At 50.4% G+C, this 13,149-nt stretch overlaps 2 protein-coding genes across 4 annotated transcripts in view; both read right to left on the reverse strand.

The window, feature by feature from the left end:
- LOC113231821 (carboxypeptidase D-like) overlaps nucleotides 1-260 on the reverse strand; it is a 1,919-nt gene extending 1,659 nt beyond the window's left edge. The window contains exon 1 of the mRNA XM_026466355.1: nucleotides 14-260. Within this exon, the coding sequence (XP_026322140.1) occupies nucleotides 14-260 (247 nt within the window). The remainder of the gene's footprint in view (nucleotides 1-13) is intronic.
- LOC113231948 overlaps nucleotides 152-13,149 on the reverse strand; it is a 40,765-nt gene continuing 27,767 nt past the window's right edge. The window contains exons 3-7 of one of the 3 annotated variants that reach the window (XR_003310581.1): nucleotides 9,868-10,012; nucleotides 5,733-5,848; nucleotides 1,633-5,305; nucleotides 648-1,564; nucleotides 152-166 (exon numbers count right to left, since the gene is read on the reverse strand). Coding sequence is in view for 2 of the 3 variants with exons in the window: in XM_026466508.1 (XP_026322293.1) it covers nucleotides 1,137-1,564; nucleotides 1,633-5,305; nucleotides 5,733-5,848; nucleotides 9,868-10,012 (4,362 nt within the window). In the remaining variant the exon portion in view is untranslated. Of the gene's footprint in view, nucleotides 167-317; nucleotides 1,565-1,632; nucleotides 5,306-5,732; nucleotides 5,849-9,867; nucleotides 10,013-13,149 lie in introns of those variants that run through there. The other 2 variants (XM_026466509.1, XM_026466508.1) reach the window with 2 other exon arrangements.

Below are 13,149 nucleotides of genomic sequence, written 5' to 3' on the forward strand. Positions count from 1 at the left end.
ACGCGCCAGCGGCCGCGCGCGGCGCGGGCGGCCAGCGCGCCGGGCCACGACGCGTGGCCCCGCACCGGCCCCCACACCAGCTCGCCCACGCGGAACCTCCTGGCCTGGCCCCCCTCGCCCTCCTCGCCCTCCTCGCCCTCCTCGCGTTCGTCCTCGCTCTTCGTATCTACCGATCGAGGAACCTCTGTAGCTCGCCGGCCGACGTTCTTACGTTCTTCCTTCACCGTGAGTCCGTCACCGGCCGAGTCGCGTTCCGCCATATTTCGGCCGAGCGGTGACGCGTCGGTCCCGACCGACCGAAATATGTCGAAACGTGTCATCGCGCTGCGTGTTATTCTAGTACTTTTTTTAATACTCGAGCGTTTACAGGTACAGAACGTACAAAACGAGTGTTACGAACGTAAATCATTGAACTCTTTAGCTATTAGTTGCGTACTTAAGAAATCGGACGAAAAGGGAGAAAATACAGTTCCGTTGAACGATTATAGGCGTTTACTATATTGGAAGCGCACAATCCGTGATAATACCGCGTATATATCGACGTGAACAGCCACGGAAACCGCATTCGCTCCCTCCGTCCGAACCCGAAATAAAAGTTAAACTACAATTTATATAAATAATTGTATTACATGAAAGTTCTTACTTACAACGATGAACAGATGAATGATGATGGCTTTACAATGATGCGTTAGTAATGGATTCCCAATTCGTGAGCCAATTTGTTACTTCAGTGTGGTGCAATGGAAAGCGACAGAAAGCCGGTGAGAACGTTTCAACGCTGCACATCATTTATGTTCTGATTAGTTTCCAGTACACCCTTTATTAACAGCTGTATCTTGTATTAACCCAACCAAAAGAAAACCAATGACCAATAGTATCGCATTATGTAGAAGCTGAAATATACCACAATACACATGAGTATTTGCAGGTTCACACGTTTAATTGTACACAAATATCGTAGTCGGTTCAATGGAATCGATTAATTCAAATGGCGTAGTGAATAATCCAAAACCAATACAAGACACAACATTCGGAACAATTTTGAATTTTGTTAGATGCGATAAGCGTGAGATGGTTTTGGATATTAGTACTGTGGCAACAAAATTCACGTCCGAGCGGTAGAGAAGAGATCAGGGTCAATCGTGTTGATAACGAGCGGCTGGGACGCTCGCTCGGCACGAACGGGGCCGCCAGCCCGTTTTCAAATATGGGGGGATATATTTACAAACAGCGCCGGAAGCGCGCTCGAGCGAACGAGCGAGTTCTCGGTCGCGGAAAAAGTCGAGCGAATCGAAAGCACAGCGGAGAGGAAAGGAAGCGAACCACTCACCGTCGCCGGAACCTAAACGCCCGTCGAACGCTTTCTGCACGGACTCGTCCGAGCTGGAGCCCGAGGCGGAGAAGAGCCTCGCCCGCGACTCATCGTAGTCGGGCTCCTCGGGCAGCCCGCGGACCGGGCCGTCGCAGCGCAGGAGCTTGTCCGCGCGGAAGGCGGAGCCGTCGCCGAAGTCGCCCTTCCTCTTGCAGGCCGGCGCGGGCCGCGCGGCTCGCGGCAGCGGCGCACCTGCAACGGGCGGCGGGTGAGCGCGGGGCGCGGCGGGGCGGGGCGGGGCGGGGTCTTTCGGCGCGCACCGTGCGCGTCGTCGCGCCAGTCGTCGGGCTCGCTGCTGGACACGCACTGCACCATGGGCTCGGGCGAGCGCGTGGTGGTGTCGGGGCGCTGGCGCGGCTGCGGCTGCGGCTGCGGCGGCCGCTCGGGGCCCAGCGGGCTGTGCGTCGTGGTGTCGGGCGGGCTGCCGGCCAGCGGCGACTTGCGCTGCAGCAGCGTCTGCGTGGACACGGAGTGGCGCAGGTGCGCCAGGTCGGCCAGCGCCAGCGCGCGCCGCGCCTCGTCGTCGTCGTCGGGCGGCAGCTGCGCGTTGGCCACCAGCGTGGTCTGCTGCTGCACGATGGTGGTGTTCTGCTGCACGAACGTGGAGTTGGCGCGCGCCGCCGGCCGCTTCGGCGACAGCGGCACCACCAGCGTCTGCCCCAGCCGGTTGGTCTGGATGAACTCCTGCGTCTGCACGTTCCCCGCGCGCACCGGGTGCGGCGCGGCGTTGAACGTCACGTTGGTCGGGCTGAGGTTGGCCAGCAGCGGGCTCAGCTGCCCGTTGAACGCGGGCCCGTTCACCACCACCTGGCCGTTGGGCGACAGGAACTGCGCGCCGGGGCTGTGCTGCGACTGCAGGATCTTGCCCTGCTGGTTCTGCGCGCGGATGACGACGCCGCCGTTGGCGCCGGCCGTGAACACCGACGAGTTCTGCACGGGCGTCAGCACGTTCTGCCCGTTCACTGTCTGCAGCTGCAGCTGCACCGGCACGCCGCCGGAGCCGTCCTGGATGATCGCCGCGCCGTCGGTCGTCATCACCACGCCGCCCAGGTTGGGCACGATGAACTGCTGGAACGCGCCGAAGTTGGGCACGACGCCGCTCGAGTTGTTGATCAAGTTCACGGGCTGGAGGAGGTTGATCTGCTGCGAAGGCGAGGTGTTGGCGATGATCTGCTGCGAGCCGAAGTTGCCGGCGCCGGCCTGGCCGTTCATGACGATGTGGGCCGGCGCGCCGGACTTGCCGGGCACGATGGTGAGCGCCTGCAGCACGGGCGTGGGCGAGATGTTGGCGCTGTTGGGCGACAGCTGGAAGCCGCGCGGCGAGAACTGCGGACTGCTGTGCTGCGGCGACGAGTGCACCACGATGTTGCCGGAAGGCGGCGGCGCTATCTGCAGCACGCCCGCGATGTTAGCCGCTTTCTTCTTCTTGCTCCTCTTCTTGATGCTCTCCGGCGACAGCATCGCCACGCCCTGCATGAAGCTCTGGCCGCCCTTGGCGTCGATCTGCCGAGGGCTCTCGCCCTGCGACTGACCGGACACCATCCCGGCCACGATCTGCGGCAACACGGCGTTCTGCTGCACCACCTGCCCGTCGACCATCATGGGCGGCTGCAGAACGAACGGCGCCGGAAGAGTGTTGACCACCACCGCGGACTGGTTAACCAGCGGCGACACGCCGCCCACGGCCGGCACTACTTGCGTAACCGAGGCAGAGACGTTGCTCGCGGCGGAGCCCGACAGCGGCGACATCGCCGTCGTGGTCTTCGGCGGAGGCGGCAGCATTTGATTGTTGGACACGATTATCTGGCCCGTGGACGATATAAGGATCTGACTGGGCGTCGTCGGGGTCGACCTCCGGGCGGGTAGCGTCACGACCTGAGTATTCGTATTGTCCTGTTTCGGCGGCGGACAGATCACGTTCTGGACCATCTCCAGCGGGGACTTTGCTATGATACTCTGAGTCGTCGTACCGGCTATGTGAAGAGGGTAGCTGGTGGGCAGATTCACGGAGTTTATGAACGGATCCGGCTGGTTGGTGGGTATGGCGTACGTCGTGGCGAGGTTGACGCTGGGCGGCGGCGGCGGCCGGACGAAGTTGACCTGCGAGGCGTTGATGGACGTCGTGGCCGTGCTGGCCTTGCCGGCCAGCACCGAAGTGACGGTGTCCCTGGTGACGGAGAAGCTGGCCACGGTGGTGACGAAGGTCTGCACGTAGCAGGCCTGCACCAGCGAGTGCGCCGGGCCGCCTCCCAGGTGCGGCGGCGGACAGTAGCCCGGCATGGCATTGTCCGGGCGCTTGCGAAACGCGGGCCGCACGCCCACCATCGCGATGTTGTCCACCTCCATGAGGTTCTTGTTGACGTTGTGGTTGGAGATGAAGTGCATGACCTGCGTGACGGGGGGCCCCGGCGCGGCCTCGGCGCCGGCGAGGCCCGGCAGGTCGCGGAGGCCGCAGCGCGTGGGCGACGGCGAGGGCGGCGCCACGAGGCTGGTGCTGACGGTGCCCGCCTGGATGGGACCCTCGGGGGGGCTGCGTTCTGCGAGCGTCGACGTCACAGGGTTGTCGTCGAAGACGTGGCGCGGACTCGACGCGCCGCCCTCCGCCTCCAGTCGGAACGCGGCGGGGCGCATGTACTTCAGCCGCAGCTGGTTGTCGACGAAGTCGGAGCTTTTCATGGTGCCGTTGCAGCCCTTGCAGCACTGCGTCGTCTCGGCGCCTTTCTCCGATAGCACGCTGCTGTCGGGAGTGTTGTTGGGCGACGGCGTCGGGTTCGGCACCGTGCTGTTTCGGTACACGTTGGGGACTTCGCACGTTTTGCCCGCAGGCCTGGCGCACTTGTCCGCCAGCATCTGCCCCGCGTAGCAGAGGTTGGAGCCGTCGTACTGGTTGCCCTCGAACGTTGACGTCATTCCTACTTGTCTAGATATCGTGTTGTTGAGCAGAGCCGTCTGCTGCGCCAGGTACCCGGTCGGATCGTCCATGAACGACGGAATACCGTTGTTGGGCGTCTCTTCGCACGCCGCAAGAATCGAGGCGCAGGCTTTCGACTCCTGCAGCATCCGCATGCCCTGGTTTGCAAACTGCATAACTTTGTTTTCTGCGGGGCTCCCCTTCTTTCTCACGCCTTTGTTGTTGACTTTGGCCTTCCTCTTGTTGACGTCGAGCGCGTGCCACTGCTGGCCCGCCAGGTTGTAGTGCTGCGGCAGCGGCGGCACGCGCGAGCACATGGCGGCCGCGGCTCGCTCGCCGCCGGGGAAGGGGCCGTAGGAGCCCGAACAATCTTCCGATTCGTTAGCGGCGGCCTCGGCCACGTCCACGCCGTCGACTCTGAGCGGCTGCGGAGTCGGGCTGGTGACGGCGCCGACGTTGGCTTCGTTCCGCTTCACTTGCCACGGCGGCGTCTTGGCGGGGTTCGTTTTCACCACGGCTCCGTTCTGTATCACCAGCTGCGCTTGCGGCACGTACTGATTGTGCACGGGTGGCTTGCTGTTCTCGGCCAACTGCGCGCGGAAACCCTTCATGGCCATTTCGATCTGTTTTTGGTTCTGCTGGATAAAAATCTGCTGCTGCTCGTTTATTTTCTGCATGACTTCGGGCGTGAGCGGCTGGTTCAGGCCGCAGAATATTTGAGATTCCTCTTCTTTGCCGGCGCGCTTCGCCGCCGGCGCGTCGCCGCGGTCGTGCTTGAGGTCGCGGTCGAGGTCGGCGAGGGGCCCGTCGGCCTTGAAGGCGAGGGGCCCGTCGGCCTTGAGGCCGAGCGGCTTGTAGCCGGCGCCCAGCCCCACGAGCTGGCCGGGCGGGCCCGGGCTGAGCTGCGCGTCGGGGCTCTCGCGCTGCGAGATCCAGCCGCTGCTGACCGTGAGGTAGTGCGCGCCGCGCTGCGGGGGCTCCGCGGCCGGGGACGTCGTCCGGCCGTGCTCGCCGTCTTGAGGCTGAAATCCCAACGGTTACCGTTCAGTTCAGGCACTACAACGCCAAAGACGGCTATTCCAAGTTTACAGTTAAGTAGAACTCGACGGCTTCGCGTACAGCTGTTGAAATTAAAAAACATCGTAATTTCAAAGCGAACGGTTTTAAGCTTTTATCGTCCCTGGATCCGGTCATCAGCGAATGTAAAAGACGTCAAGTATCGCCCGACGAGTCGCCGCCTGCCGTGAGTGTTGCGCGTCGGCCTAGGGACAACCCTAGTACACAAATAAATAATGAAGACCGAGTGCGGGTAGTCAGAAAAATTCGCACGGTTGGAAGTCCCTTCGACACCGTGGAGGTTGCAACACGGCCGGAACGTCGAGGTAAAATATGTTTATAAGTACACGATTAAATCCCGATTTTAAAATTAAATAGGGAACCGTTATATACCTTGAAATCGTTAAGCGGACGTTCTATCTGCACCATCATCTGAGAAACGCTCATGTTGGGAAGGCCTGGACGCTTCTTTATCTTTTTCTTCAGCCCGCCCGCTTCGGCGCCGGCCACTGAAATTAAATTAACAAAAGAAAATGGTGAGCGAAACTGTAAACGTGATGATGAATGTTTTGATATTTATTTGTAAGGATGCGAATTCTGCCTTTTTTCGTTACGAGGGCAGAATTTAAAACGCAATTAGTAAAAACAAAAATCGGCTGTCGTTCTTCAAAGTGTGCCGGTATTTTGTTATAAATGGATTCGATCGATTTACATAGGAGTATATTTCGTATTTGCTTTTTTGATTTGCTTACCTATCGTATATCTTACTTCAACAAAAATTTGGACTCCACGTCAATGACGACAAGGAAACTTGTTAAATAATGCATCTTCAGGCGTGGCTCGACGTATCAAAATTTTATTATCAAGGTTGAAAAATGATATGTTAACATATAAAATTAGTATTTTTATTAATAGAAGCTTCGTTCAAACCTTGAAGAGGACTCCGGCTCCTGTGATACATACTACATTAGCTCGTTACTGTGGCGCGTACTATTTTGCGACAAATACCCATTACCACATATTATGATTATGACAACAGCCAATTCATTGAAACAATGAATTCGCATGCGTTGGATCAACGCCCCATAAAGATTGGGTTGATAGCAACAAGGGAGCGCAGCCGTAGCGCGGGGTCGCTACGCTCTCCGGCCGGTGTCGGGAGAGCTGGCGCGGGCCGCGCGAGCTCTATCGGCGACCGCCCGCTCTCCAGACGACCTCACCGATAAAAGCGAATCAAACCTCTCGCCCGAGCAAGTAATACACTAAATAAAACCATTTTTAAACATTCTTAGCCTTCTTAAAAACCTAATAAAGGCATTACACTCTAATTGACAAGGAGGAGTTAGTACTTGGTTTGTTTTTAAATCCATTGAATTACAAACGTTCTGTACGAATTACAAAAACACAAGGGTAAAGGTACCCAACGAATTTGGCGCAATTCTGAAGTTTAATAACTTATTCTGCGAACTCAATTTAAGAGCCATCATAATAAAATCTATTTAACATTTCCTTGACTCGAGATCGGTATCGGAGGGCAACTGCGAACGACCCAGATTACGGTCGAGGGAAACGGAAAATAAGCGACTCCACAACAAAACGGAAAAGGAGAGAGCACCGACGATCGACCCATTTGTATATGTAAAGGAAACCAAAGATTGCCATTATGGCTTTTAAATCGCGCTTAATCGACGACTGTTACTCAAAGGGGAGATTATAATTAAACGTTACGCCTTGGAGAACGGTAACGCCAGTCAATTATTTTGGATAATCAATAAAAGAAAGCGACCAATCTGTACAGTTAAGACTCTCACGGAGCTCACCAAGAAACTCCCCGAAAAGCATGTCGAAGCTGTAATTCGATAGCGCCTCATAATTAGTTAGCGAGCCGAGTATAATACCGTTATCTATTTGCACATTATCTGGCAGATTTGCAATTAAAATACGGGCTGTGAGCGAAACGAGGGGGTAGTGGGAGCAGCGCGGGGAGGTGGGTGTTCGTAGGGTGTCGGGGTGGCGCGAGGAGCAGATCAATAGCGGGGCGCGGCGCGGTCGCGGGCGACGCCGGCCGCCGCGAAGCACCGCCGATTGTTTCGAATTACGCCCGCCCTTTGTTCCCGCCACCGATGGAGTCGCCGCCGTTTTTGTCCGCGAACCGCCGACTTCCTTCGCGGTAATTACGCAATTCTATAGCTCGTCGTATACGCTTCCCGATCGCCATTTCTAGGCGCGTAATCTGTTTGTGCCCGCGCTTCTCGGATCCGCACCTTTTCAGTATTCCGCCTCCGCATTACCGGAGAAAGTAGCTATTTTAATTAGAATGCATTAGCGGCCTCAACGAATGCCTCTCTTCGATAGGCTACTGTATCTCCCTTAGTAGTTCAATGTCCGCAATTAGGTATGCAAAACGCTGGAAAACAACATCAAAACGGACGAGAAAGAGGGGTATAAAACGGAGACTAAATGAGTGGCGCCCAAACGGGGACCGCGGGACCGATGATAATATAATTTCCGCAGAAAGGGGTTAACAACCACTTAAACATAAGGTTGCCCTGTGCTTTCCTGGGTATTATAGTACGAAATGAGTGTAACAGCGATTAATTTTAATTATGAGGATCGTCGTTTTGAGATTTTACGTGATGTATAAGATGCTATTTGTGTTGTAATGAGTATGAGTGCGTTTACTGAGGTCAGACCGAACTAGTAAAAACTATTGCGCAGATATTATGGAGGTAGAGAAAAGACAGGATTGCAGCCGGCGGGTGGTGGGGTGAGGGGTGTGGCGAGGTGCAGCGGCAGGTTGTTCCTCCCGGACGGACGGTTGACGAAGTGCAGTTACCGCTATTCATGCCGCACTAAATGCCCCGCGCGCCCCGCACCCGCCCGCCACCCATTGCCACTTAACAACAAAGAGGCCGCTCTACCCTCTTTGTTATTAGACACAACTTCAAACTTCCACAGACCACTTTCAAAATTTTTTTGTCTATTAGCAAGACGGAACAATCGCACGAACTTTATATGTACCATAAACACGTAGGACGCTTGCTTGTTTCTTAAAGAATGACCTATTTATCTCGGCTTTACGTCGTCAATCCAATACCAAAATATTTATTTTATGGACTCTACTTATGCTATTTACTACAATGAACGATATTTGAACGTAACCAATGTGCAGGCATAGCAATGAATAAGCCATTTAGAATCAATAGCTCTTTCATCGAGAGGCTGATACGGGCCGAGGTTCTCGGCTAATCCCGGCCGGTTTACACTCCAATAATTGGATGAAGGAGGGCCTGTCGCCAGCGCCGGCCGAGATTGTACCCTGAACACCCGCCGCACGCTAATCGGATAATAATGCTCTCACACCTACGACGGGCACATTGAAACAATCCCTTTTTCAATGAACTTTAAAAAACACTTGACTGAAAACTTATTCGCTTAAAAAGTTCAACTCGCCAGCGACGTCGTAAAGTCCTCTAATTTAAAAGCAAACGGCCACGAGGGTGGGACAAAGTAGCCGTGTCGGCGCGCGTTCCTCACGACCATTAAAAAATCTCTTCAAACAATGCGACGCGAAAACGGCCGCAGTAAACTTAATCGTGACTATTGCAGCTCATTTCACGGACTACGCCGATTTTCCCTGCTCCATTCGCTTGTTGATAAAGGTTTTCTAATAGGGCTGTGTTATGGGAAACGCTGAATCATGGAAGTGTTATTAGTGACCACCTCTATCGCTTTGTATTTTTTCTTAAACTGTCATTATGTTTTCCCCTAGAGTCAACGTTCCGAGGAAATCTAATAGGAGTGAACAGCCGTCCGTCCACGGCGGCCGCTCCAACTCGAATGCCAGCAGACTTAACGGGCGACGCACTAGTTCACTAAACACAATTTACCCTCTGTTATTTCGTCGACAATTTTCATCTCATTTCTCTGCTCCCCTTCCTTCTTAGGGCATGAATAATAATTTATTTATTGTTATCTCATTTATTGTTGTTTACTCGTAAAATTGAAGATTGAGTTTAGCGAAGTAATTTGTTTACTCTGACAACGACGCTTTTAGCGCGAATTGAAAAAGCGACGGAATGAATTTTAGGAGACGTCAAACATTGTGATCTAGAATGCCTTGGTCAGCCAAGGCAGAAAGTTTCCATCACGATTTAGCTTATCAAGTACTCTTATCCAATTTGCTAATCTTCTTTTGTACCCATTTAAATCCACTTAACTTAATGTAATTAATAAACATCTTTATTATCGGTAAAAAGGTGTGAATAACTGAAACTTTTAACTAAGGCCACAAAGAAACCGCACGACCTTATTTCAATAATAAAATATAAAATACGCAAATACTTTAATTTGAAAAGACAATATTCGTGTCATACACAGGTTTTAACATTAATCGAATGCGATCATATTTCAGATAGTCACCGTGCGGTGGTTCACCCATACCAAAATTTGCGCGATCAATCCTATGTCTGTATGTCCCCCTTAGGTATAGGGGGACAATTTATTTAACACCTATGTCGTATTATACCTTTCTTGTGGTCGAGATGCGGGTGCGGCGGCGGCGTGCCAGGCGAGTGCGCGTGCGCCTGCAGCGTAGCAAGCAGTTTCCGCTTGTGATTGCACAGCTTCGTCAGCTCCGCGCCCGAGCCCGCGACGTACGGTTTGCTCGCCACCTGGAAAGACCACAACAGAATTAATATCTGGCAGTCAATAAGTTAATAATAGAAGAGAAAATAAAGAAAAATTTATAAGAGAATTGAAACTAAATATGCACCACCTACGCTATCAATGCAGGTCTGTCATCTCGCTGGAACAAATTTATTCGTTAACGACAGTGTAGCGGAGAACTAAACTATTTTCGTTTTACATAATATTTGATTTAAATAGCAGCTTCAGGTTTCTGCTGGGGCTGCCGTAGCGCTGTAGTGCGCCAGGGCTGTTCGCGGAGGCGCGCACGGATAACTTTTATGCCATGACGAGGAAACGGTGCGATTCCGCGCTTCCCCACTCACCTGGCTCCTCGCTCCTCGCTAGCGCCAACCGACTCCTAAAAGTTTAAGCCGATCGGTGGGACTGCCCATTGCTACGTCTCTGGATTCAGCTCCACAATTAACGTTGAGAAGTTCCGGCGATAACATTATCCTTCATCACTATTGTAGGTATAAGATTCTAAGGATTGATTATAAGTTGTGTTACTAACTAGCTATGTACTATGTCCGAAATAAAAATCATTTATTATTATTATCTACATTGGGATGAAATGGTACTCGGTAGAGGCCAATTCCAGTGACTATAGTAAAAAGCTTCAGTCTGCAAGTTGGAGATGGTCTATTTGACATTATACGAACGAGTACGCCCTTGCGTTATCATGTAAAAGTAGTGGCGAAGATCGGTGCGATCAGTTGTCTTCGTAGTAGCAGACCATCAGAACCTGTGATGAAGAACTCTGCGCTTGGGCCATCAAAGGGGTACCAAAAATTTTCTAAAAGTGAGTTTCTTTTTGGACCTGTTTTGGACTGCATTGATCGGTTAAACGAAATCGTGGTACCATGAATTTGGACTTAGTTCTAAGGTTAATAAAATATTATGAATATCTTCTTTCTTATTGAAATTATGTATATTTTTACGGGCATATAAAATATTTGAGTAAATGTACTGTGATGTCACAGTCATGATACCAGTCTCCTTAAACTTTTCTCTGAGAGAAACCCGAGAGCCTAGACGGTACACAGAACGAATCGCTCGTTTTTGCAATACAAATATGGTTTGAATATCTGCCGCTTTACCCCACATGACAAAAAAAAATTAAAAAAAATGGACATTATACAATGGAAGTAACTAAAGTAAACCAGTCTAGCAGTACTAACATCGGTAAGCTCACGTATTCTGCGGACTGCGTACGCAGCGGAGCTTAAACTGCTGGCCAGGGAAGATATATGTGGAAACCATTGAAGTTTACTATCTAAGGTCACTCCCAAGAAGACTGCTTTATTAACAAGGTCTAACTTGTCTCCGTTTATTTCTATGCTTGGACTATTCGATTTAACGTTAGGTAATTCAAATTTAACACATTTTGTCTTCTTGGCATTAAGCAATAAATTATTCGCATTAAACCAATAAACTACCTTAGAGAGGGTATCATTAATATGGTCATAGTTAATGTCATGTCTGTCTGTTTTAAAATTCAAGGATGTGTCATCAGCAAACAACACTATTTCGCAATGGTCCTTAACAAAGAATGGCAGATCATTAATCCATTTATCATTATATATATAAAGCTACAAGTTTACTTGTATACTTCCAAGCATACTTCCCGATATGGTGGAAAATGGTTATTTGTTATGTAAGGCTGCAAAGTTGTTGTTTGACGACAGTGCTTGTATTGAAACCTGAGCTAGCGAAGGATTGTCAGATAGAACCCGAGTGAAACGAGTGGTTCAAAAATAGAACCCTGAGCGTAGCGAGTGTTTCAAAGCATAAGACACAAAACAACTTTGCTGCCGTGCGAAACACCCAAATTTTCACCTCCACTATAGCGAGGAAAATGGTAGATGAAAGGAAAACAGTTGAACTATAATAAAAGTTTATCTTCGGATGCGTTCTGAATTGGCATCTCAACAATTTTTAATCTTGCTGGTACTTATAATTTTGCGTGGTTATTGAAATTATTTTAGTTCTTCGACGAATGAACATAATTTAACGCGTTTTTTCCACGCTAGCATGGAAAAAACGCTTTTGCGCGCATATTTCTTATGAGGTGCGGAGATCTTTAAGAGACCTTAATCATAATTTGAAGTCAAAAGTATTTTTTACATATTTTTTATATAGCTGCCATATAAGCGTTTTTTTTTTTTTGTTAAAAATGACAGTTGAAAAAAACTTACTCTGCTTTAGGTGAAAATTGGCCTGCGGAGACCTGTAGGAGTGCCTGATAAAAATTTGTGGTCAAAATTAGTTATTCGTCATTTTCAAAAATGATCGCCATACAAGCGTCCATTGGCGCCTGAAAAAAAATGTATTCTGATACCTTTGAAAATTGGCAAGTGCGGGTGTGTAGGACATAAATGACTGTTGAAAAAACTTGCTTACCGAAGAGCATAAGCACACCCCGTAATCTAAACCCGATTACGCGCTGCAGAACCCCCCGCAGGTAGGGTATAGGGCTGGTTATATTATATTGTTACCTGTTTTTGACTGCAAGCTCTGGTCATCCACGAGGCACATTTACCAGGTTCGGTATCCACCGCGGAATCGGACAAACCAGAAACGCATAGTACCTACAACCGTTAGTTGTATCCGGTGTATAAACGTCATTAATGTTTCAAGTCATTTGCGATGTAACATTTAAATGTCACATCGGTACTTTTATTTGAAAAGTACATGAACTTCAGCAGCATCCATGTTTGTTTTCAAAGTGTATGTAAAATTACCCAAAACAAAAACAGATTAATAAAGCCAACACTTTACATGTAGAATATTTCATTAGATAATAAAATACAACAAATAATCTGAATTTTATGGTAAAAAGACTAAGGAACCACATTATGAAAGAGAATTTGCAGTAGACACCATATTTGGCAGGCGTACGAGAAATGGCAGTAACGTTGCAACATATTTTAAGCTTAGAGAACGATTTCCGCCCACTTCATTCTTTCTAAGACATTTCCTAAAGGTAGGTGATATTTGTGACAAGACTATTTATTGCGTAACAGATACAAAGCCGGTATAGCGACAGGCGCTGGTTCGAGTGCAGTAAATGGAAGGAACTTTTCTGTGTTGTTCGATCTTTCTATTAATAATAATAATAAAC

The sequence above is a fragment of the Hyposmocoma kahamanoa genome, unplaced genomic scaffold (genome assembly GCF_003589595.1).
Source record: "Hyposmocoma kahamanoa isolate Upper Pololo Valley unplaced genomic scaffold, ASM358959v1 66, whole genome shotgun sequence".
In the NCBI taxonomy this organism is placed as follows: domain Eukaryota; kingdom Metazoa; phylum Arthropoda; class Insecta; order Lepidoptera; family Cosmopterigidae; genus Hyposmocoma; species Hyposmocoma kahamanoa.